General features: G+C 31.5%; 3 protein-coding genes and 2 pseudogenes across 4 annotated transcripts; all 5 read left to right on the top strand.

The window, feature by feature from the left end:
- The first annotated feature begins 1078 nt into the window (after positions 1 to 1078).
- Positions 1079 to 4003, top strand: LOC145623718 (ribonuclease 1-like). Its single transcript, XM_081676605.1, has 3 exons — positions 1079 to 1277; positions 2034 to 2192; positions 3402 to 4003. The coding sequence occupies exons 1-3, from the start codon at positions 1134 to 1136 to the stop codon at positions 3816 to 3818; spliced, it is 720 nt and encodes a 239-aa protein (XP_081532731.1). The 5' UTR covers positions 1079 to 1133; the 3' UTR covers positions 3819 to 4003.
- A 3545-nt stretch (positions 4004 to 7548) lies between these two features.
- LOC145639418 (ribonuclease 1-like) lies at positions 7549 to 10034 on the top strand. The gene is made up of 3 exons (XM_081690661.1): positions 7549 to 7729; positions 7858 to 8013; positions 9404 to 10034. The coding sequence occupies exons 1-3, from the start codon at positions 7619 to 7621 to the stop codon at positions 9827 to 9829; spliced, it is 693 nt and encodes a 230-aa protein (XP_081546787.1). The 5' UTR covers positions 7549 to 7618; the 3' UTR covers positions 9830 to 10034.
- A 6488-nt stretch (positions 10035 to 16522) lies between these two features.
- Positions 16523 to 18153, top strand: LOC145563793 (ribonuclease 1 pseudogene; annotated as a pseudogene).
- A 1335-nt stretch (positions 18154 to 19488) lies between these two features.
- LOC145563782 (ribonuclease 1 pseudogene) lies at positions 19489 to 21090 on the top strand (annotated as a pseudogene). Its single transcript, XR_014094604.1, has 3 exons — positions 19489 to 19810; positions 19912 to 20067; positions 20750 to 21090. The product of XR_014094604.1 is annotated as a ribonuclease 1 pseudogene (transcript).
- Positions 21091 to 25300: 4210 nt separating this feature from the next.
- LOC145623148 (ribonuclease 1-like) lies at positions 25301 to 26911 on the top strand. Its single transcript, XM_081676500.1, has 3 exons — positions 25301 to 25502; positions 25632 to 25787; positions 26355 to 26911. The coding sequence occupies exons 1-3, from the start codon at positions 25386 to 25388 to the stop codon at positions 26784 to 26786; spliced, it is 705 nt and encodes a 234-aa protein (XP_081532626.1). The 5' UTR covers positions 25301 to 25385; the 3' UTR covers positions 26787 to 26911.
- The last annotated feature ends 804 nt before the right edge of the window (positions 26912 to 27715 follow it).

Here is a 27715-nt window from a genome sequence, read left to right as displayed (position 1 = left end):
TGGCTATTATAATTTGATAGGGAATATATCATGAAATTCAGATCTAATAACTCTTGTGTTAGACTAATTTTCATTGAGGAATGTTTTGTTGGACATTTATATTAGAGATCCTTACGTACAAATTGGCTTCTAGTTTACTAATACTAGGCTACGTACCATGTATATATTAAATGTCCAATTCAACTTAACCAGAAGGTTAAGCTACTGATTGAAATCTCATGGTATTAATCTTATGTATGTTATTGAATTCTATTATGCATACCGAGAATGAGATTTAGGGTTGAAATAATGAAATGTAGATGCAAGTATGCAACATCAAATTTGTTAGGGCAAGATGAGGCTGAGAATGAGATTTGACTTGTGATCTTATTGTCACGCTGACTCTATTGTCCGAGTATATTATACATATTACGTATTATGCTACATGTTGCAACATGATCGAATTTTGTTAATCAAAATACCAGCATATTACATCCTTCACTAATTAGATAAGTTTAATTTACAAATTAAACTCATAATCTCATAAAGTAGTGTAATAATGAAGAGGTCAGATGAAATGAAATGTAAGCACTATCTCCCATAAATTTGAATGTATTATTAGGAACGGATTTATAAAACTATCAGAGTTTTAAATTCACAATCTAATCACACAACCCCGATTACATAATCCCGATTTAATAGGACCTTGATGAGTAAGAAACTTCATGAACGTGCCTAGTAATGATACAATTCTTTACTTAGCAAAATCATCTGCTAATCAGCTAATATAATTCTAATCTAATCGTATTCATAATTAATCAAGCACGACCACACCTCATCCTCGTACCCTTAATTTAATATTACCAAACATTAATATACAATTTTGGTGATAAAATTAATAAGCTTAAGAACGAAGTATGAACACGCAAGAGTAGGTTGTAATTACATTAAAATTCGTTAATTATTTGGCATGATAACGTGCAATTGGCTCATGGGATATGCCAAGCTATTTCATGTTGGATATTCCGTTACGTAAACTCTATATAAAAATTAAGTTACTAGAATTTATGTATATAAATACCTATTAAACTCAATGAACTCATTAAAACTCATCACATTTCAATTGTAACACATAAAAAAGATAGAAAGAAAATATGGAGAAAGTTTCAATGATGATCAAGCTTTTGGTTGTTTTATGTTTAATTGGTGATGCTTTATGTAAGAGCAAAAAACCTCATCATCACCCTGATGACCACCCTACAAGTTCTACTTTTGATTTTTTCTACTTTGTGCAACAGGTAAATTTCACTATATTACACCCCCCCCCCCTCTTTTCCCTTCTATAATTTTCTTCTTAGAAAAAAATGCTAATATTTTTTTATCACCTTTATCGATCTGATTTATCGTTTCATATATCATCATTATGAATAAATAAATTATCTATTTATCATTTCATATATCATCATTATAAATAAATAAATTATCTAACACACAGATAACACAATTCTTCTCTAATTCATATCATATATACACAAAAATATGGTAAATTAAGCCATGTTCTGTTCACCTTATTTTCACTTATTTCAGGGTTAATAAGTTCAGATGGTAAGATAAGTCCAAGAAAAATAAGTTCAGATAAGGGTTAATCAAAGCTACCAAGTTTAATTTATAACTAATATGAGTTCTAAGAAGGGCTAATAAGTTTATATAAGATCAGAAAAGTAAAAATCAGGTGAATAGAACACATCCTAGAAAGTTCTTTGAAGATGGTAAATGGTGAATAATCAACAATAAGAGTAAAATGGGATACCATGATTACTTATTTTGAAATTTTTTGTTTAGAAAAGACAAAAAGTTGACCAATTAAAAGGTGGTTTTTTTCCTTTTATTTGCTGTTTTGATATCGCACACAAAGTGTTTCTATAGGCATATTATGATACATTGTGTAATGGTGATTTTTTTTTTTTTTTTTTTTTTGAAGAAGTGATTTTTTAATGTGAGCATGATTAATTTATGAAAAGACTAATTAATTGAATTATGTGAAAATTATGCAGTGGCCAGGAGCATATTGTGATGCAAAAGGGAAAAAATGTTGTTTTCCAGGAAGTGGGAAGCCAACAACAGATTTCTCAATTCATGGCCTTTGGCCTAATTACAATGATGGTGGTTACCCTTCCAACTGTGATAACACAAAACCTTTTGATGAATCTGAGGTATTTTCTACACATATATAGTTTTTATTTAATTTGTAACACGTTCGTTAGCTACTACATAATACATATACTCCGTATTGCATTGCACTTTTAATTTAAAAAAACAAAGAAAGTACTAAATGGTAATTTTAATTTCTATGGCAAACATATATATATGATGACTACGTAATTAAGTACGGCGTGGATCGGAACATCTATCCTATAAATTTTGAAAAATGGCTATGATCATGTAAATTAATTATAAAGGGAATGAAATTCTTCACTCTTGAACTCCAAATAGAAAAAGGTTGGGGAGGGGAAGTTTGTGTTTGAGATAGTAGTATTAAAGACCGAATTGTTGGTTAAATCTTAATAATGTACGATATTATTCTTTATATTTGAAAATGACTTAAAACTTAATGCGTGATGTTTTCCTCCATCTGAAGATAACAAAAGTATACAACTACGTTATTAGTAAAATCTTAAATGTTGCTTAGGTGCTAATCAAGTGCCAGATTGTCGCTAGTAAAAGACTTCCCTGGATATAGAAAGTGCTACAATTTGACTTATTAAACATATATAGTTGACCATTTATCTTTACTACGGAGTAACAATTATTTTTGTCACCTAAACAAATCATATTTACTAAAATATAGGTAGAAAAGATAATATATTGTGCTATTTTATTGGATTAGTTATAATATACTCCTTCCACCACTTATTCTTGACTCATATCCAATACTTGTGTCAAACTTCAAAAACGTCAACCATAAATTTCCATGAATTTATAAGGAATATTATAGTCACGTGCAGTTTTAATTTGATGAATTCATTTTATCGTGTGTGTGTGTTTTTTTTTTTTTTTTAATATTAAGTTTTTATATATCATTACACGTATTAAAATGGAGATATTTATGTCGTAAGATGTGTTTTGAAAATTGTAAAAAAAAAAAAAACCTAATTAATGAGACAAAAATACAGGGTGTAGTTTTTTCAAAGTATAAGATATTAAAACTTATAACTTTTATGGAGTACAAATTCTTCTTCATATGGAGAAGGAGTACAAATTAATAAATAAAAAATATTTACAGTTAAATTTATTCATTATTAGCTGATGTAACGTAAAAGTCAAAATATTGCAATAGCAAATATTAGCCCTCTTCCCTAGCCCGTCAATCACCAGAACTTAACTTTAATACTACGTATTTATCTACCGTTATAACTATGCAGATAGAAGAACTCGAGAGCAGGCTCGAAACGGATTGGCCATCACTAGCGTGCCCTAACATAGGAACAAAGTTTTGGGCACATGAATGGAACAAACACGGTACATGCTCATCATTCTCTAGCCAACAAGAGTACTTCCAAGCCGGTCTAGACCTTAAGGACCAAACCAACCTTCTCCAAGCCCTTAAGGATGCAAATATCAAACCCAACGATGAGTTCTACAACGTCGAGGACATGAAGGAGGCCATCAAGGAGAAGATCGGATATTATCCTTGGATCGAGTGTAACCGTGATTCCGATGGAAATAGCCAGCTTTACCAAGTGTACATTTGTGTAGATGCTAATGGAAAGGACCTTATCAAATGTCCTGTGCTTCCTAGTGGTAATTGTGCCTCTAGAGTCCAGTTTCCTAAATTTTAATTGGTAGCTAAATTGTAATTAGGTGGTTTTTACAGCATTGATCAACTTGTTATGTCTAATTCCTTGAATTTGGTGAATCATATTTTTCACCATTCTCTCAATTCAGACATTTGTAACTTCACATTATTGATTGTTTGAACAATTTAAACATTATTACTGAATAACACTTGTTAGGTTTCTTTTTTTATCTTGTTGGAAATTTCACATGGAGGTCATCATATGATTAATTTAGGGAAATTCACAAGTAGTGGAGAGCCTAAAATTATTTGTACTAGTTTCAATATATTTGACGACTAATAATAATAATAATAATAATAATAACTCGACAACTAGACTCATACTTGACCCGCTTCCAATGAGCTGCATTGACCACAACCCGTCCAGGAACATAAACAAATAGCCCCGACTGTGTCAAAGGAGAAAACCCTGTCAAATAAACACAGACATCACGACCATGATCCTAGGAATAAAGTAACACATCTGCAGGTCTAAGGACCCCGTCGTTCCCTCCAGACAACCCAATGTCAACAGCTAAAATCCCAGATCGATAACATATATCAACAAAGTATCCCGAACAACATTATGCCGATGTTTAATACCAACCATACCAGCACACAATACCGCATGAACGGTGGTGGCCAGAACAATCCAGTAATATTAAGAAGCTCGTGGGTCTACCCAACCCAGTCCTCAAGGCCCATGGGTCCATGCCGTATTTGGGCCTTACTTTTCAAAATTGGAGCTCCGCCAGCTGGGCTAGGATGTGGGCTGCTACTAGTCAACCTCGAGGGACGTGGGCTTAAGTCGGCCCAACCTTGCCCAAAGCCACCTTGACTAGTTGACTGTAAACTCTCACATACATACATGAGTTTGATTTTGTTGGAATAATTAAAGTATGAGGGTGACCGACACTTAAAATAAAGAATTCTTGAGTCCCAGACAGGAGTCCATGCTTGGAATTATTGCTGCACGTGGTGCGATTTGACTGCCTTTTCTCCATTATCAGTAATACGGTAATTTTTTTATTACAGGGTATATCCGTTGCAACGATTTAATACAAAGTAGTTTAATCGGTGCAATTATGATTTAAAATGAAGGTTATATTATTATTATTATTACTTTGTATTATTTTTTATTTCGCAACAATGCCAACTAGGTGTAAAATGTCTTATTTTTGACAAAGCAACTAAAGTAAGAATTAGCTAGTAAATAAGTTAAATTTTCTCCTAAAATCATTAGCAAGATAATGAGCTCTTATTACTTGATCTACTATGCTCACTTTCCAAACAATGTAGGTCATCATCATTAAGGCACCTACCTAGCTTCACAATCCCACTAACAATCATATATATATATATATATATATATATATATATATATATATATATATATATATATATATATATATATATATATATATATATATATATATATAACCATAATTTTTTGTTGATGAGTACCACTCGTGTAAACTAAAACCAATTAAACTTTTGACATCTAGACTAGTTAACATCTAATCCCTTTTGTTAGACCTTAATCAAATACATGTATAGTATATTAGTTAACCTATTGTATTATATATATCCTAGATTTTTTAGTCATTTACCTTAAATATATATATGCATATAACTACTCACTAAAGTATTTTTCTACTCATCTGACTATATTCACCTCAACTTACTAAGTTTTGTAAACAATATATACGCAGTATATAGAATCATTTCAAGTAAATACTTAATTATATGAATAATATAATCTTTTACAATATTTGTCATTTTTAAGAATTTTGAAAAGAAAAATGTAAGGATAGAGCACATGATCCAAAATATTTTGGGATTCATTCATTCATACTAGAGAAGTGAATTAATAAAAATTTGAATGAGAAAAATTGGTTGGTGGTGAACTGCTGACTTAAATGTCAGTTACCATACCAATAATATCGTCTTATAGTAAATGATCTGCAATCAGATCACATGAAAAAATAGACGTAATAGTCAGAAATTAATTACTAGTAGGATAAATGATGTGTAATATATGGTGTGTATGTAGAAGCCAAAGGGAGACACTGCACACCTTTCTGGTTATCGGTAACATGTGCAACTATGTGGTCTATGTCACAACCATTGAACTTTAGGCTCATTCATGTGGGGATGGGCCCGTTAAGTGACCTCCCATATTATAGTATAAGTCGTCTACACCCTTATCTATACCCAATAATACTCGGCTTATTGTTAATCGATAAAGGTTTGGATCAGTTAGTAAGGAAATTGTTTTATCTCAAACAAAATTTTAGGTTTGCTACATAAAACAACATTTATATTAAATACTTGCTACACTAAACTTGGATTTGCATATTGTTAGAGGACCAACTCAACCAAAAACTTAAGCTGATGGTTAAGGTCCAAGATATGTTTTATACTTTATTACTCCCCCTCACATGAAAGGCCCATTGGGCTTGAAATGTTGATGCAACACACGCCCACCCATACCTGGTGCGAATTAATTCCACTTTGAAGGAGGGGCGGATGAGATTCAAACCCGTGACTTTTGTATCACGTTGGCTCTGATACCATGTTAGAGGACCAACTCAACTAAAAGGTCAAGCTGATGGTTGAGCCCCAAAAATATGTTTTATATTCTATCACATACATAGTTGTATGTAATCTTATATTAGAAAGGATTAATGTAGTATGTTACTTGTTAAATGAAAATGAATATTAGATGTGTGCACTTATTGAAAGCAGACATATAAACATATCCCATCAAGTAAAATATATGAGACAAGATTGAAGAGGCAATTGGTCATTCTAGTCGAGTTTAATTCGAATCACTTTGGATTGACATATGTCTGATAAAAATAATTCGGGTTCAGTTTAAGTCAGGTCATTTGTTTCATTACCTATATTTTGCATTTAATTGACCGGTTAAAGGATTCATCTCCCCTCCCCGAAAGCTTGCCACGCATCAATAATGGTAATAATACATACGTACTCGTACATATTAGTTGTTATAATTGCTTGATATTATTATGTTCATTAAAAGGAAAGGCTTCTCATTAACTTTTAAGGCACATATTAAAGTGACCATGTGCGGAAGTGTTTAGTATATTTTCCTTTTTGTAGTTTTATTCCTAGCAAAAGTATATAAGTATTACTATATTATCATAAACTACCTAATTTCCAACCCCCTCCATGATCATGATGAAATAGTTATTTAATTTCTTAAAGAAATTAAAAAGGAGTAATTATAAGCTTAAACGAATACACTTGATTTACTTGATTTTTACTGATGTAAGGAATTGAGGAATATGTTATCAAGGCTTGCCTAAATCACTTGAACTTATTAGACTGTTTTAAGTTTTAAATTAAACTTGTGTAATTTTTATTAATAACTACTCGACTTGGTTACGGATAAGGAATATGTTATCTAAAAACAGATAATGTAACATCCCTCTGAAATGCGAATTGCACACGTTAATACGAAGTATATTTGTTGCAACTACATCACTCCATGTGATACAGTATATAGTTTCCAAAATTATTTGCGTGATTTAAGTGAAAAAATATCAAAGCATAAGAATAAAAGCAGAAAAAAGGTTACAAAATAGCAGTGTCTTTTTCCCTCTTCACATCCACATACTATTATTAATTATTATCATTATTCTTATTACTATATTAAAATAATTATATTTTAATAATGGACCAACTATTATAAATAAGGCCTTCAACCCATTTACTATCTTCATAATATATCCAACCCTCCCAACTAACACAAGATCCAATTTGAGTAAGTGAGTGAGAATGGGAAAATGGGGAAATTCTTTGTTAATCAAACTTAGTGTAATGCTAAGTTTATCTGTTGTAGCACTTGCTAACAATGGTGATTTTCATTTGTTCTACTTTGTGCAACAGGTAATAATATAATTTCATTGTTATTTCACTATCTAGCGAGCTACTCGTTCTGTCCAAATTTAGTTGTTACATTATTATTATTACGAGCTAGTTCAAAGTACACTATTAACGTAACTATTATTGTGCAGTGGTTAGGATCGTACTGCGACCAACACGGGGAAAGATGTTGTTTCCCAGATTCAGGAAAACCAGCAGCAGAGTTTTCAATTTATGGGCTTTGGCCTTACTACAATGACGGTAGTTTTCCCTACAATTGTGGTGGCGGCAACTTTAATGAAGCTCTGGTATTTTTCTCCTCCTTTTTCTATTTTTTTTTTTAATATTCGGTAGCTTAATGTTAAACTGTTGCGATTAATATGAAACGAAGGGAGTATGTGAACCACTCAACCGTCAAGAATCAAAATCACAGATAATTAAGGAGAAACTAACCAAAAACAGAGATGTTTTATTTATTTTTAATTTTGAAGGTTACGTTTAAATAGTTAGTGACAAAACTTTACAGATTTGTGTACTACGGAGTAATTATTATTATTGATGAAGCTCTTATTTTAATATTCTTACTTTAATTTATAAATTATCATTAATTAAAAAGACAGAAAATTCTGTATAATAATCAGGGTTAGTTCTTTTCCTTACTACTCGTAACATAAACTTATTGGCTCTTATCTAAACCGATCAGAATTAATTCGTAAGTTTTACTTATATATATAGCTTAACATGTTCTCTAAAGCCGTATTTTGAATTTGTTTCAAACTATTGGTATAATCTGAACTTGTCAGAACTAATTCGGAATACTAAACCCGGCTTAAAAATTATAATAGTGCCAAACACAAGACCATGTTCAACGCCAAGGCCGGTGGGTTGGACGAACCCTGACTCATAGTCCGATTAACCCGGGACAATAGTCAATAAAAATAATAGTTTACATTTAAATAAATTATCTTCTTAATCTTCTGATAATTCCTTTGAAGGACTCAATTGACAATTGTTAAATATAATTAGACATAATGTTCCTTGGTAACATCAAAGGTACGGAATATTAATGTATTATAACATCAGAAAACAACTCAGTACTAAAAGCTAACATAATGTCTTCTGTTGTTGCAGTAATACACAGTATTTAATTTGGTGTTAAATTATTGAAATTAATAGGAAATGTAAGATCACCGTTTTTTTGTAACATGTATGATGTGAACTTGTGAAGTTGTGGAGTTTAGGGGGATTACAAAGAGGGGTTTGAGCAATTTGGGAGGTTGTGAGATAGAGTGATAGCGACTTTTCAACGAGGAAATAGACTTTGCAAAACTGGCTCGTACTCTACCAAATCTAGACCATATCTAAAATTGATCTTATTAGGAATCAAACTCGATTTTGACGCCATTTAAATTTGATTAGAATTGAAGTTGATTGATATTGATAGAGTTATCATGATAAACTAATTGGCAATAAACCCAATTGAATCGACCTGATGATCTAGATCTAATTTAATAATAATTGCTCGATTATAACCCGAACTAAATGAATAGTAGCTCCTAGGTCATAAGTGGTTTTGTTTCATAGTATTGATCCTAGCTAGGGAGGCAATGTAGGTGATTGCTTGTAAACTTGTTCCTAAATTTCCCATATTCCTTTATTGTTCTTTTGGTTGCTAACTAAGATCTTTAATTTATGTAGCTTAAACCTATGCAAGACAGCCTAAGGAAGGAGTGGCCATCATTTACATGCCCACAAATCGGTAGAAAGTTTTGGGTTCATGAATGGAACAAACACGGTACATGCTCGAAATCAGTCCTAGGTGAAGTTGCCTACTTCAAAGCGGCTTTGGCCCTTAAGAACAGGGTGAATATCCTCCAAGCCCTCACAAGAGCCGGGATTCGACCAAACAACCAGATGTACCCTCTCAAGGCCGTGAAGAAGGCGATTGCTCGGGCAACAGGATTCCATCCTTGGGTTGTTTGTAACAGCAATTCTCAAGGGGTTAGCCAGATTTGGCAAGTTTCTATGTGTGTTGATAGAACTGGCACTAGACTCATCAACTGTCCCTTTGTTCCTAAGGGGCAGGGTGATTGTGGGTCTCAAATCAAGTTTCCTTCTTACTAATTATAGAAAAGCCTAGCTAAATGTGGTTTGTTCAAGAAAATTTCATGTAGCGTGCCATTTTTGGTGCTCGCTTATGCTATGTACTTATGCTTTAGGCTTGTAGCTTCTTTTAACTAAGAGACTATCTAAAAGTGCCTATTAAGTATCGACCTATTCCCTTTTGAACTATCGGTCGCAATTTAATGGAAAATTGGCCATATAAACATCTTAGGACTTCGATATTCTTACATTAGTCATATACTTATAATACTCACACACTCATGGCTAATGCATGCTCATATAGCTCATTTCAAGTCTTGAAAGAGCAAATTATACAAATAAGGTTACTTAAATGTACAAGGGAAAAAAAAAAAATACAAGTATTATCAAACTTTAACATTCAAGTTTACACACACAATCAAACTACAATTGACAACCAAAAAAAATGTAGAAATCCAAAAACAAAATTATTATTTGCATTGATTTAAAGTTTTAAAGTCGTATGTCAAATTTTACAATCATAAATTAGGTTGAGACAAAATTGATTAGAGATAACAAATTAACAATGATAGTTGAGAAGGTAAGACAAAGTAGAAAATATAGATCAATAGATGTGAAAGCAAACACGCTATTTGCGAATTGCAAAGTTAAGGTCAAATGCACAAAGCCCAACGAAATAACAGTAGACCCAATAGTGAAACGGAAACATAGCATAGAAGGCCTGCACCATTCACGCTTACCGACGTCTAAGTGTTGCTGTACTAGAGCTTCGTGCTTTTCTCTAGGCTCGATCTACCCACGCTCAAAAGTCAAAACATCTTTGGGGAAATGATTCCGGCATACCCTTAACTGATTTTGACACGCCCTTTCAAGAAAATTGTGATCTTACATAAGGGTGTGCCAAAATCAATTTCTATTTTTGAGGTATGTAATATGTATATAATAGTATACGTACAACGGCAATTTTAGGGATGACAAACGGCCGGAATGGTGTGAATTGTAGAATACTTTATACGTACTCGTAGTAGTTGCTTACGCCAGTAGAGTTTAATCCCTATTTTGATTGTTGTACTATTTACGGAGTATATTGTTGAAGTATAAGTCTTTCTAAACAATGCATGTAAGTGTCTCATATTAAGAAAAAATAAAAAGGAGAGAATTGTCAAAATAACGATTTCTGGCTTCTACTGGGTCAAGGCATCCTTTTTCATTGGGCTTGGGTCAAGGCATGAGTATGTAAGCTTCTACTGGCTTGATGTGTATAGGCTTGTCATGGGAAACATAATTGTCAAGAAACGTGAAGGGAAGCACGAGACAAGATACTAATACAATAATACTAATGCAATTCTAAAAGAACTACTAGAATTCTCTTATTATGCATCAAATTAACTAAAGATGAAGGAGATTAGTAAGGAGAATAGCTTAATAGAGAGATCTAAATGTGTGCAAAATCCTGAGAATTATCAAAACAACGATTTATGCAAAACCATGAATGAACTCTATAAATTATTGTACAAGTGGGTTAGCGGCTTAGACACTTGGATTCCTACACTTAGTATCACTTATTTAAGATTTACCCAACTTATGCATTAAACTTACTTTGTACTATATTTTACAATGTTACATATCATTCTATGCTTTTCAAAATTGATACAAACATATACGTGTATGTTATAAAATAGAGAGAAATATAAGAGAGATTGATAGAGAATATATCAGTGTATTTCTATTCCATATAATGGGGTATATATAAATACAATATATTAGGGTTTGAATGGATAAGAATATAAACCCTAGATCTAGATTGTTCCGAAATTATACAAAGGAGAATAATGGATATCCACAAATATTTCATAACACTCCCCCTTGGATGTCCATTATCGAAGATTGTGCCTCATTAAAACCTTACTACGAAAAACCCTGTGGGATAAAAACATAGTGAAGGAAAAAGAGTACATCATTCTTCGTAATACGCTCGAGATGCTGCCTCATTAAAAACCTTACCAGGAAAACCCAATTTGGGACAAAACCATGGTCAAGGGAAAAAGAGTGCAGCGCGTATTTTCTCCCCCTGATGAATACATAACTTTAGATCTTCTAGTGTCGCAACAATGAATCCAATATGTTGGATATCTTCTAATAAGTTGGTAAAATATCACTTGTTGATCTTCGACTCTCCTAAGCTGAAGTTGTATCTTTAATTCTTCAAGTCTTCACGTGAACATGTGAAGTGTCTTCATTTCACCATACATGTATTTATCTCTAATATCATTATTTCAAATCTCTATTTAATAGTTGATTTATAAATTAAACTTATGCGATTATGATTTCTTCTGGAAGTTGTTAATAATAGAAATTGATGACCATTATTTGATCAAACATTTATTAATAATCATTTGATCACAAAACTTGACATTATTAATGTCATTCTTCATTTTCATATGAATTATAACATATGTATTTATATACATTGATCATGGTTCTTCTGGACCATAAGAAAACAGTCTCACGCATAAGTATCCCGTTTCTTTAGAAGTTTCGTAATTAACTACACGATAATTTTTCTGCGAATGCAAATTGTAAATCTCACTAACTCTTATATGCTCAAACTTCAGGTTGAGATGTCACTGATGTATTTACATAGACTTTTCAAGAGTTTGATAGTAATTGCATTATTCTAGAGATAAACTTTGTAGGGCTAGATATATAAATACGTCGTATATAAGTTCTTCAGGAACTCTTCTTACATGATTCATAACGTGCGATTAAATAGGTGTCATCAATAATTTCATTACAATTGTAAGCCAATTGGAATATAAATATCTCTTTCTAATATAATTTTTCATCAAGTTGTAAATATGTCTTACTATACTTTGAATGAAAATTCACATACACCACAACCATTGTAATAAGAAATTAATCCATGCAATATGAGATATATAAAACATGATAACATATTAAACAAATTATACAATGAGTAATGCATCTAACTTCCTACATATGCAATAAACAATTAACCTATGACTCACATGCACATGAATATAAGACTCAAAATGATGCAAGACACTGTACAGTGTCATTGGACTTCGGGTCCATGATAAACTTATGATCATTATCATTATGTCGACATCAAAATGTACATATATTTCAGATCCCTTATTTATTAGTCCATTCCATTATACATATGCATATTATTCATCGGTTCTATTATGTACCGGTATCATAAAATTCCTTTAACTTACATTCCGCATGCTATTTTACTATGATATCTGAATACATTTCTCATTTGTACCATCATAATTTTTCTTACATCATAGGCCATCTATTATGATAATTCAGATATCTATATCACTTTTAGGGTATTTCATACACTATGGTATTTATATACTATTACACTATTAGTGTCAACTGCACTATCTTGCCAAATATCATATCTATTAAATTAATATGACTAAAATGTATCTTCAACGCTATGCAACATGAGTCATAACTGAATACAAATCAAATCATAAATGTGCAACATATCTTGATAATATATATACAAAAGTTGGCATATATATAACTTTTCATATAAATTTCAAAAAATAATATATTGCAAATGATTTACAAATATTACTTATAAAATCACATGTTAGAATTTAATGAGTAACTGTTCTGTCTTCAACACCTTCGAAATTTAGGGCTCATGGTTATACGCTGTGGTTGAAGGAAAAGAAATAAATGAAAGAAAATGTGGGTTTCACAAACGACAAATTGGATGGAATCTGTTAAAGAGTAGTGCTTGGAAATTTTTGCGTATTTTAAGGACAAAATTTACTCCAAATTTGGCGCAAGAAGATGCGAATATAGGTATGGTTGATCAAGTGTCATCATGTGAAAGTACGTCGGTGCCCCTTCCAGTTGCTCCAATCTGCTCCAGGTTAAAGTCTGCTGCAATCCCCAACAATTCCACTTCCCAGAATTTGATGTTTTTGGTTTCCTCTCGTCGTTCCAGAGCTAGATGGAAAAGTCATTCTCTAAGAAGTTCAACTTAAAAGGAAAGCGTCTTATCCCATCGAAATTGTATGGCTTCCGAATAGAAAGTTGTTATATGGTTCTACCCCTAATGTTCTAATGTGTGATTAGATTATAATTAATTTAGGATTCTGATGTTGTAAAAAAAAAAAAAAAAAAAAAAAAAAAAAAAAAAAAAGGGGGGGAATCTTGAATTGATGAGGGCGTGCTTCTTTTTTTATTATTTTTTTTTTAATTTTTTATTTTATTTTAACCATGATCTATTTTTATTGACTTTTAAAAAAGTCTTAGATTGTTGTATAGTTATCAATGTGCACTTGGTATATTATTTTAATTCCAAGTGTTCTTTTCTTTTAGGTAGTGCTCTAAATTTATTTTTAATCAAGTGTTCTTAAATAAATCTTAGATATTAATTTTTTTTTTTTATTTATTATTATTTTTTTCTTTCTTTCTTTTTGTGTTCCATCCGGTTCACCCTTTTGGGCTAATCCGGATTCGGGGATCAGTTCTGGGTGGTTAGGTTCCAGTCCCCTCCCGATTGTTGTTGCGGGAGATCGAACACGGGTCTTCCCTACCAAGTGTAGTCCCAATCACCACTACACCAACAACCAAACACTCGAGTAAAAAGTCTTAGATGTAATTTGCATGTGTCACCATTTATTATTACTAAGAGTTTGTTCACTTCAGCTCCAATCAGTTCATTTTAGTTCAGTTCCTAATTTCCTTCTCTCATAAAATCATCATTATTTCAGCTCATTCTAGTTCAATTCAGTTCAGCTCAGTTCAGTAAATGTGAACAGGTCTTAAGTTAATAAAATTATTTTCCAAATCGTAAAACATTATTGGAATTTGCCAGCATATTATTAGTATACAATCATTTAAAAGTCAAAATTAATAAGGTCTAATTAGCTAGTTATTAATATACTGACCAGCTAATAATCCTAATATTAAACGATTGACAAGTTAATTGTTCTTTTGCACCGAATATAAAGGCTAATTTCATATCACTCAACACGTCTAATTGCTACTCATCACATGAAATTATGAAATTATCAATCACTCAACTTGCCACAATGTCACTACATTATGTGCCTAAATAATTATTATGTAGGTTCGATGTATTACGACTCTTAATTCTTAATTATACGTATTTGCAAGTTTTCCGATCCTTTGATATTACCCATTAAAAATATTATTTGTTCCAATTTATTTTTTATTTGCAAGTTTTGATTGCTTTTGTAAATATTTTTTGAAATTTATATCTATATTAATGAATTTGATTCATATATATATAAAGTGTGAATAGGCTAAAACGTGGCATTGACTAGGCTAAAACTTTCAAGATATCATGTCTAATACGTAGAAACAATAGACAAAAATAGGCCCTGTTTGATTAACCTTAATTTTGCTGAACTGAAATTATTTTTACTGAACTGAACTTATTTTTACTGAACTGAACTTATTTTTACTGAACTTAAATTATTTTTTTACTGATTTTCTATTATAATTCTTCTTTAAGAAATCTGAATTTTACTGAACTGAACTTATTTTTACTGAACTGAAATTAATTTTACTGAACTGAACTTATTTTTACTTAATATTATTTTTTTTAAGGTGAAGAGAACAGGGCCATAGTCTACTTTAATTATTTGTTATCAATTATCTTACCTAAATTAGTTCAAAAAAAATTATCATGCCTAAATTTAAAAAAAAAAATAAAAAATATAAATTATTATACCTAAATAGACTCGAGGTATGATAAAATTTTTTGAACAAATTTAAAGAAGAAATATAAAAGAGAATCAATAAAATTAATTTCAGTTCAGCAAAAGTGATTTCAATTCAGTAAATTTAATTTCATTTAAGTAAAAATAATTTAAGTTCATTAAAAATAAGAGTAATTTGCGTTAACAAAAATAATATGAAGTGAACATGACCTAATATTTGTTATTTGAAGTTAATGATTTTTACTAAACTAAAATTATTTCTAGCTACTAAAGTGAAATTATTTTTACTGAATATCATTTTTTTAAGGTGAAGAGACATGATTTTAATGATGTTGGTAGAGTCTCAAAAATGAAAAGTACGAGTATTCAAAATATACCTAATTTGTATTTAAAATGTTAAAAATTTACTTTTCTCTATCCGAGACTTTTTTGGCCATTATGATTATATAATCTGTATTGTTTTCTCCTAAATGAATTAGTTAAATTTTTGATAAAAGAGAAAGTTATCTATAGACATTGGTATTAATCGTCTTTTTGTATTTAACTCGTATATGAAGTACATAATATATTATAATAAAGTAAAAGTAGTAATATACTACTATATATAAAATAATTTTTAAAAAAAAAAAAAAAAAAAAAATAGAAGGTAGGAATATAAAAAGAAATAGAGGGAGTAACCACATTCATATAATTCTTTTTTGATGAAACACCATCCATATAATTGAGTTGACTTTTGGGTATTATTACTTCATCATTATATTTTCCATATAACCCAATGATAAATCTATTTTAATAGTATTTCCAAATTAATGTTGATTAACAAAGATTGGTTTTTTCTATAATCTTTTTTTGTGGTGGGGGGTATCCTCTTTGATATGTTCTATATAATGGTGATACGTACGGATTCTTTTCATAATGTATAAGCATAACCACATTTTGTAAACCTAGCCATTAAGAAAGCAAGCGATCAAAAATGGCGAAATTGGGGAGCTTAATATTCATCTCTAAACTTGTGCTTCTCCTCAATTTTGTAGTAACGACTCTTGCAAATGATCCTAATGATTTTCAAGCATTCTACTATATACAACAGGTGAATTATTATTATTATTATTATATATATATATATATATATATATATATATATATATATATATATATGTATGTATAAAAAATTATATATATATATATATATATATATATATATATATATATATATATGTATGTATAAAAAATTTTTTTTTGTCCTTCACAAAAAATTATAATCTCTATTATGCATTCGAATTATAGAATTTATTTTATTTTTAATTAAAATTTCTCTTATGTAATTATATTTGTATGCAGTGGTTACCCTCATACTGTAACCAAAAAGGGACGCCATGTTGTTACCCACCAACTGGAAAACCTAAAGCAAATTTTGCAATCTATGGGCTATGGCCTTACAAAAATGATGGTAGTTCCTTTCAAAATTGCCCCGGTTCTAGTTTTGATGTTGCTCCGGTAAGTAATATGAGTACATATAGTACGACTTGTTACGAGTGAACAATTATTTGCTTCCATGTGTGTATTTGACGACCAAGTTTATTGTAAGAATTAGATTTTAACTTAAGGATATATAGAAAGAGTCAAATTTGTTACAAATTAAAATAAGTTATTGTGATGCGATTTGCAAGATTGCAAGATTGTCTCACCTAGGACATATTTTTATGGTTTAATCTTAAATGCATGAAAAAAAATTAAATAATATTGGTAGAATGATTTTTGTTTGATTCTAAGAATCAACAATAATTGGTAATTATAACATTAAATGGTTTATCTACTTAATAGGTAATTAAAGATTTTTTTGAAGGAATAAATTAAAAATTAAGGGAATTAATTAGCATCTCATCACCATCAGGTGATATTCGAATTATATGCAAGGATTTGACTTTTATTTTATTCATCACATGTTTAATTTAACCATATTGTTTTTCAATAGTACTCTCTAACATGTAGAGACATATATATGTATATGAGGTAGTTTTAGATTTATCTAACCGTATATTTTTAACATATCAAATTTCATACTTTTTACCATGGATTAATAGATAATTAGAGATATTAAGGTCTTGTTCACTCCATCACCTTAATTTTAGATATTAATGCCAATTGATGAACATATCCAATAATTGAATGCAGCTTAAACCTATAGAGAAAATGCTACAAACTGAATGGCCCTCTTTTACATGCCCTCAAATTGGGAGGAAATTCTGGCTCCATGAGTGGAACAAGCACGGAACATGCTCAAAATCCGTCCTAGACGAGATGTCATACTTTCACACAGCTCTAAACCTCAAGAACAAGATCAACATCTTCCAAGCCCTCGCGAAAGCCAAGATACAACCCAACAACCAATTTTACTCTCTAGACAGCATAAACACGGCCATCACTCGAGCCACCGGATTTCGCCCTTCGATTTTCTGTAACCATGATGCTCAAGGAAACAGCCAGATTTGGCAAGTTATACATTGTGTGGATAAAAGTGGTGTGAAACTTATCAATTGCTCTAGTACTCCTAATAATCAAGGAGGTTGTTCTTCTACCATTAAGTTTCCCTCTTATAATTAATTAGTTTGCACTTTTTATGTCTACATTAATAATCCTAGATATATTCTTTGTAAGCCCATTAATTAGATTACTTTCAAGAGGGTATTCATGTTAAGATCCCCGGGTAGTAAGGGTCTTTAGACGTTGAATTAAGTTTAAACAATACAAAGTATTCGACGTATACATTGACTTTCATTCTTGTCAAATTGCAAAAGTACGTACTCTACCGAATATTTAATGTATTATCTGTTTGCACTTCTATATAGTCATTTGTTTATTTACCACAACCAAAAAGCTAATATTGGTATAACTAGAGGATTTATAGCATGTTTGATATTACCATCATTAAAATAGTAATGAATGATAATGAAAATTTGTGAATTAAATAAGGTATTTGAGCTAAAGGTATAGCATCACATTTTTTTGTAAACTAACGTGTATAAAATCAATATGTTTACCACTATATATTTATCGACAATTACAAAATTGGCCGTTAGGCCTCTAGCAAATACAAAAGTATCATATGATTAGTTATATACTTATATTCATTGTATATTCACACAAATAATCCCCTAAAAATAAGAAATATATATTCATACAAATAATTAAAAGCTTAATCAATAGAAAAAGTTAATCACGAAATGTGAACTCCACATGAACAAACCACTACTTGTGCCTTTTAGTGGGCCTGTGGGGTGTGACAAACCGGACCTTGGGCCTCATACTGAGTCCATGTCATTTGGGGTTTTCTAGGCCCAATCCACAAGCTCCATGTCAAACTGAAATTTTCAAAAGGTTAATCCATGCACAACCCAATTAAGTGAGCCCACATGCCAACGTGTCGTTTAGTGTTGGACTTGCATACATAAATCAAATCTCACTAAATTTAGCGTGCTTTGTTATGCTGAGTATAGATAGGTTGTATTTTGTCATGCTTCTTATGCTTTACTTGTATAAAAGAAAAATAAGTCATAATTTATTTTATACAAGTAAACTTTTATAGAGCGAACGCCATATAATTTTTAGTCCATCAATCGGCTATATAAAATGACCTAATCGGGTCGAATTTTTATTACTATGTAAGTACAAGATGTCGTCGTCAACATAACATACACAAGATCTTGCAAGATGACATTTCAGAAGAAAGAAAGCAATAGAGTATGAACCACTTGTGGACGATATTATTCTTTTCACCATTTCTTTGTTCTTTACATCCCGTGACATATTAATTGATTGGGACAAGTGGTTGCTTCTAAAAATCATCATCTAATTTCACCAATTAAAAAATATACTTCCCTTATAGTAAGCTCCATTATCCTCTGATTCAATGATTTCTTATAATAAGAATTGATTTTTTTTCTTATGTGTTTAGAGAGCCATAAGGACGGGTGATAATAAGAATTGATCCCAACATTTTTTGGAATCGGAAGAGAAGCTCTAACCACTTGAGTTATCCCTCACTCTGTTATAATAAGAATTGTCAGGGGTGGGCTAACTCACGTTAAAGCTAAGTATAACCTTGTAAAAATCAATCTTCCTTTACAAAGAAAAAATGACGAAATGGGGGTGCTTAATAATATTCATCTCTAAGCTTGTGGTGCTCCTCAATTTCGCCGTCATAGCTCTAGGTGATGAGCCAACTTCTTCTGAATTCCGCGCTTTCTATTTCATCCAACAGGTAGTTGAGCTCACATAGTCACATTAGCTTAATTTTTTTACTAATGCAGCCTAATGTTTGTGAATTTGAATAAAGTTTTATCTTGAATCCTTGAAATGCAGTGGTTACCATCGTACTGTAACCCACAAGGGACAATATGTTGCGACCCATCAGCAGGAAAGCCTACACCAAATATTACAATCTATGGACTTTGGCCTTACAGTGATGATGGTACTGCCCTCGAAAATTGTCCTGGAGAACGTTTCGATGTAGCTCCGGTACGTATTAGGAGCGCGCAGTTTTGTGTTCATGCATAGTACATACTCTTGAAGTCTTACTTGGATTAGTATGAATATTTGGTATCCTATATTAGTTTTTAAATTTAACAAATTCATAGTATTTTACCTTTATCCCTTTCTAACTAACTTCTATCTATATTGTTCAAACCTTAACTTTAACAACACGTTTTCTACGTGTGGCTACATCGTGTGGTCGGGGTTACTTATTCAAGGGTTACTAGTTTAGGGGTTACTGGTAGGTCAGAGTTACTCGATATGCCACATAAGAAACAGCCTATGATTTTCATATATCAGTTGGTTAATCTCTTCAATCACATACAATTAGTTATATGGCCCTCTGTCCAACTAGATTGAATAGCCTCGTATATCTCTTTTGAATGATTCATTATGTTAGCTATTGATAGGGTATAAAACATATTCCTTTAACAGCTATATAGCATACATTATGAGAGACATCAATCTTAATGTATGGAATTAATAATGTAAGCTACCAAAATATCAAAACAAAAGAATTTCCTTAATATGGATATAATGATATATAAATAGTCAAAATTGTGCATTTGCTAGCGTTATGTAACCAATCAATAAGATGCAAGTAAACTATGAACATTGTCGGGTTGGACCAATCAATAAGAATAATGTCATGCATTATTCTCTGCAGCTTAAACCCATAGAGAGCATGCTAGAAAAGGAGTGGCCATCTTTTACATGCCCAGAGATTGGAAGGAAATTCTGGCCTGGCTCCACGAGTATAACAAACACGGTACATGCTCAAAATCCGTCCTAGATGAGATGTCCTATTTTCATGCTGCACTAAACCTAAAGAACAGGATCGATATCTTCCAAGCCCTTGCAATTGCCGGTATCCAACCAAATGATCAAATTTACACTCTTGAGAGCATAAGCGCGGCCATCTCTCAAGCCACTAGATTTCGCCCTTTTATTTTTGTAACCGCGATGCTCAAGGATAGATCCATTTCAATTGCCGGTATCCAACCCTGATTGATCCATTTCTATTTTCGATCTCATTGTTGCTTTAGGTCTAGATGTATAAGGTTGGATTTGGATTCGAGTCGAATCTAAATCCAACCTTCAAACCCATGGGATGGACATAATTTATTTATTTATTTATTTATTTTGACAAAAGCAACTAAAAGAAGGGATGGACATAATTATTAGGGAAATTTGAGCCATTGACAATTGTCAAAATATTAATTTGTAATTTGTAAGGAAAATTGGGCCAAGCATTTACAAATTATCCAAAAAAAATGGGTTGGAGCAAACTTTGCTGATTACATTACCACGGTTAGTTATCGGTAAATAATTTTCCAAGTGTTGTTAGTAGTCAGGTAACGCATTTTCTTTGTTAGAACTGAATCGGAGTTTTTGGACTTGTTTGATAATACTGGGTGGGTGAGTGTTAACTGTTAATAGGTTATCAAAAAATCCATTATCAATACTCCGTATATTGTAAAAGTTAACTGGGTGGGTGACCGTCCATATCTTTTTATTATATATTTATAAAAGTTATAACATGTTTATATTGACAAACTATATATTAAAATATAGATCCAACAACATCTTACATGATTACATTCGCTTTCATATAATAACTAAAAAAATAGTCAAAGTGAGATGTGTAAATAGTGCAAAAAGTCAAAACGTTGCGAGTAATTTGAGACGGAGGAAGTATTAATAAAGTAAATTATTTTGTTATTCTTGGTTAAAAAATTTAAAAACTTGTTTATTTAAAACTTTTCATAAAAAATAACCCTACTTGAGTAGAAACAAAATTAAATACGGAGTACATTTGTGCCTATATAATATGGAAAAATAATTTCTCTCTTAATACATACGTAGTATTTATAAATAATTAATTTAATTTATCAATTTTTTTTATTTTTTTATTTTTTTATTATCAATGTAAGGTATTACAATGTATACGCAATGCTAACATAAAAGTCACTCAAATTTCACAAAAATTGGAAATGAATTATTCAATTCTCAAAAAGTGAATATACATGTTAGGTTATACATACAAACAAGTTGCAACTAGGGATGGCAATGGATCTGGACCCGACCCAGATCCGTGGATCCAGATCCGTTTTTCACGGATCTGGGTCATGCTGACAAAAACGGATCTGGATATGGGTCTAGGCCCTAGACCCGGATCCAGATCCATGGACCCGTTTTTTTTATTTTTCCTATAAAAAAAAACTAAAATTGTTTGTTTCTTTATTTAAAATGTTGATAATATTAGTAATGATAAAGATTAACCCTTTCAAGAGATGAATTTTGGATGCTCATATTATATATATACATCGTTGTTTTTTCACTAGCTCATATGTAACATCGTATTTTTTTGTTGTTTTTAATTTTAATTCAAAATATGAGTGTATAAGTTGGTTAATTTTGGGTTGAACTTAATAACCAACAGCGTAAGTTTGAAAATTACATTTTTTGACTCGAAAATTACATTTTTTGCAAAAAATTAGGCAAAATATATTGGACCCGAACCCGGATCCGGATCTTCATTTTCTAGACCCGACGGATCCGGGTCGGATCTGGATCCTACATACAAAAACGGATCTGGATCCGGGTCCATCCGGACCCGGTCCAGATCCGACCTGTTGCCATCCCTAGTTGCAACTTGCTCGCTCTAAACGGTTAACAAAGGAAAGGTACTAAATTGTATGACATGATTAAACAACTAATTAACACTATATTAAAAATAGTTTTTTGGTTGCAATTATAAATATTAAATATATAATATAATGATTTTTTTAAAATGCTAAATATGTACTCCAATATTAGAAGAGATATATTTGGGTTGTAATTTTTGTTTTCTTCACTTGAGGGATAGAATAGTGATGTACTAATGTAATTCAAAAAAATTTCTTTGCCTCAAAAGATTAATGCCGAAAATTTAATCTCCAGCCCCCTAACTAGGTAGTTCATATTTGCAACATCTGTAAGCTGAGTGATTGATTTGGAGTTTTTGTGAAAGTTGAGTGTATGTATATGATTTTGGTTGAGTATGTGATATACAAAATAATGCATAGTGTATTTAACCATAAGCAAAGATCACATAAAAAAAGTTAAAAAGAAATACACAATATTTAACGTGAAAAAAATACCCAAAAATATGATAATAAGCACTGAAATAATCCACTATACGTGGCATTCAAGAGTAGTATTTAGGAAGGCTAATAGCTAGTAAGTGGCTTCTCTTGTGTGAATCATCAATGAAGTGCCCAAACTCCATATATATAGTTGTAAATGGCGATGGATTAAGAAGAAGGTAGAGAATCCTATATTATCACATGTTGCATTTTGCAATTGTCTTTATAAAAGAAATTTCTAGATTTCTTTGTTATTGCACTTTCATACAGTCATACTTAGCATTAGTCTCTTCTAGAACGATCATGATTAATCTTGATCAAGACCATTCATGATTTGGGCTACAAATTTGTACCACACCTAACAAGCGCTCACATTTTTAGTGAAAAAACAATATTAATTAATATGTACATATGATACAACTTAACACCGTGTCGTGGTAACGTGGTTACTGGTTAGCCAGTAAGTGATTTGGAATAGTTATTGATGGAAAAATGCATTTTGAGGCAAACTTTGTTTTCATTATTGAGCTATTAATACTATAATAGGATCACATTAAAATTTGCTCTTAGCTAAAGTAGATTGAGGGCTTTGAGCTCAATATCTCATACATTAAAAAGTCAAACAAGAACGTCAAGTAATCGTATACTGAGGATTAACTAATGTAAATGCCCAATTAAAGCTTAAATTCAGATTGAGTTCAAAATTAATTTTAAAAATATCTCCCGGAATCCAGGAGTCCAGGTCCACCAATGACATATTGACATTGTATAATTACAATTACGTAACATTTTTATATCGTTATTATTTTCTGTACCATTTATTATTTATTTTGAATATCAATTAGCAACCTCAATGACGGAAACTTGTTGACTATAGTGGACCGAAAGTCCGAAACATGGTCATGTAAGGCCCAAAGTCTTTCCTCATTGAATACGACATAGGACCATAACATAGTCATTGGTCATTGTTTTCTTTTTAAAATTAAGCTTGCTAAACTATTTAAAGGAGTCTTTCTAGCTCATTTGTTTCAAGTTTAAAGGATTACAAATTACAAATTAAACAAAACTACAACTTCTTAACATGAACTTATCGATTGGAAAATTCAAGCATTTGCTTATGAACATGCTTTAGGCAATACTAAATTTTACCATTGTATCAAATTAAATTTTCCATTGAATTTATATTTGAGAACATATAATTTTTGGCATATATGTTAATGAGCTGAAAAAGACACAAGAGCTTTTGCCAAGACATGTAGTACAAAACAATTAAAACCAATTAAACAAAATTAAAAGTACAAAACAAAAATCATCATCATCATCCTCATAGAGTGAAACCTACTAATAAAAGAAAAGAGGGTACAACCAATCCCCATTGAATCCAAATCCTTATATGATCACTTTTTTATTTTGTATCGTAAGTAGACTATAGTTAGAGTACGTAGAATAGGTTGATATTTGAAGTCATAACTTTTTTGTCACCCTTGACTCTAATATCATGTCAAAGGACTAACTTTCTCAACTTATTATTGTTGATAGTTGTTATAGTTAAATGATTGGTAATTACATTTTATCACTATTCTTTGTTTTATATACATCTTTACTGATGGTATAACTTAACCATATAAGCACATACATCCACCATTTAATTAAGACAATCAAACACATTAACTAAATTGATTGACACACACATATTTAAAGAGATTGTTAAGCATTGATTTCAAATTAGATGATACTAGATCTAGATGAATCATCTAATACAAGTAGCATATAAAGAAGCTTACACAAGAGTGTTTAATATAATCATATACAAGTTTAACCGAGTTTTATCTCAAAATCACTCACATATTAATGTAAGACAAACTTACATGCATGTGATTTTATTCTTAAAAACCTCATCACATCTAAACAGCTTGCTTTAAATTCGGATCTTGCAATCTATATGTAGGATCACAGTCCTAATTAATACACCATGTTATATAAAATCTTCACTGATTTATTCACTTCAATCAAGCACGCATAATTAAGCTTAAGATTCGTAAGATATTATAAGATATTAGATGTAACAAAAATTAACATAATTCTAACCGGTAAAGGGATACTATATAATGTAACTATATCTACTAATGTTTTTCCAACCATAACTATCTCAACTCGATCTATAAGAGAGACAAAATGGGCGAAAGAGGAAGTTCATTGTTGGCGAAACTCGTCTTGATCCTTAGTTTTGCAGTTGTAACTCTTGGAAGTAATACCGTTACTAATCTAAAAGCTTTCTATTTGGTGCAGCAGGTACTTTTAACTTGTTTTCTTTTCGATTTATACCATAGTTTTTAATAGGGTTCGGTCTAGTAGGGTCATTCATCGAGTATAAAAATAATAAATGTAATCACTATATGATTTTGGTTTATTTTCTTGCAGTGGTTAGGATCATACTGTAATCAAGCTGGAACAAAATGTTGCTACCCTCCATCAGGAAAACCTAGTCCCGATTTTACTATTGATGGGCTATGGCCTTACTCTGGTGATGGAAATTTCGCATACAATTGTGGCAACGACAACTATGATGTTGGTCGGGTATGATTCATTTTACTCAATTTATTTTAATAATTTTTTTGTAATTTACATTATTAAAACATTGCTTTGTTCGTTAAAAAATTAGTCACATTCATAAAATCGATCGTGTTAGATTTATCTTGGATACACACTAATAAATTATGTTATTGTGATTAAGTATATATTTTTCATAAAAAGATAACTAAATATATTAATGATATAAGATGTGTATGTAGTGATAATTGTAAAACACTTAATTTTGCGACTTTGAAAATGAAGGATAGAAAATATTTTTCATACACAACCTTTTGTAAGACCATATCTTATGTGATAAGATTGGTTTTAGTGGTGGATATTGTTTTTGATACATCGCTAACAATTTAAATTTAATTTTGTATTGACTTTAAGTTATTACATACCGCTCATTTTGATCTTTTTGTTTAAATTTATAGTAGTGTTATAATTTTACTCTTTGATACTAGCTAAATATTTCTGTATAATCCATTTAATAAACGTGCGTTTATATAAGTTGAAGAGACCAAGACCTTGATCCATGTCACTAACTAATACAGTACTCCATATATGCAGATAAAATTCTTGCAAGACGAGCTACGAAAATCGTGGCCATCCTTCACATGCCCACAAATCGGAAGGAAGTTTTGGGTACATGAATGGAACAAGCACGGAACATGCACTAAATCAATTTTAGGTGAGATCCCATACTTTGAAGCCGCTTTGAACCTTAAGAACAAGGCCAAGATCTACCAAGCCCTAGCAAAAGCCGGGATTACACCAGGCAACAAGTTTTACTCTCTAGATGTGATCAAGAAGGTTTTAGCTCGATCTATCGGGTTTAATCCATGGGTTAGGTGTAACAAAAATGCTCAAGGAAATGACCAGATTTGGCAAGTCACATTTTGCGCCGATATAACCGGGAAGAACCTCATCGAATGCCCTTACATTCCGTCCGGAGTTGACGATTGTAAATCTCAAATCCAGTACCCCATCTATTACCAATAGTTTTGTACTAAGATATATATACTAGTAGATTATTTATTGTGCTCCTTTACTTGTATTTCTTGCTTTATGATTACGTTTTTCCTTGCACCTTTTAAATAAACAACTATTATCATATTTGCTGATCTTATTGTACGCAATCTAGTATTGTGAATATTTATTTTGGTCAATGTAGTGACATAATGATATCTTCTTTGTTAGTCAATTTCTTTGATCCAATAATCCTTTTAGTTAGGTGACTTAGGTCTACTTTATTGTAGCATCATATAGTAGTCAATGATATATATTTGTACATTTCACAATGCCTTCAATATAGAGCCAGGGCTAAAAATGTCAATTATGATAATGGCTTCGCATAAAGTGTAAATTGGGAAACTAAGGGTGTGTGATGGAGCGGGGAAGGTGATATCTAGGTAGGGGGTGGGACGGGGCAGGGATGGTTTTAGAATTAGGCTCGTCAGTTCGGGGATGAGGAAGCCAAATCTCACCTGTCCCACCCCGTTGACATTCCTATTCCCTAGGCTCGTCAGGTCGAGGATGGGGAAGTCAAATCTCGCCTGTTGATAAACGGGCCTGGGCTACACCCGTCACAACTGTCCACTTTATACGACTAAGGAGGTTCCACCTCAAAACCATATGGCAATGAGGGGAGTAGCCCCTTAGTCTTATAAAGTGGACACGGCTTTCTCTTTTCTTCAATGTGGGATACACATCCCAATATTTCTCTTCACTTTTATATTCTTTCAATGTGGGACAACACTTTCACTCACATGTGGGTTTTTTCTCATGGGCTCAACACCTGTCCACCCGTTGACATCCCTATTCCCTAGGCCCTATTATCCCTTTCCCTTCCCATTCTCTTCTCCCTTGTTTTCCTTGTACCCAAGCAAAATTTTACGGATCGGAGTAAACACACGTTATTATTTTTTATT

The sequence above is a fragment of the Chenopodium album genome, chromosome 1, assembly GCF_948465745.1.
Source record: "Chenopodium album chromosome 1, dcCheAlbu1.1, whole genome shotgun sequence".
Taxonomy (NCBI): Eukaryota; Viridiplantae; Streptophyta; class Magnoliopsida; order Caryophyllales; family Amaranthaceae; genus Chenopodium; species Chenopodium album.
Note: the sequence above shows the minus strand (reverse complement) of the source record. Positions and strands in the feature narration are given on the sequence as shown.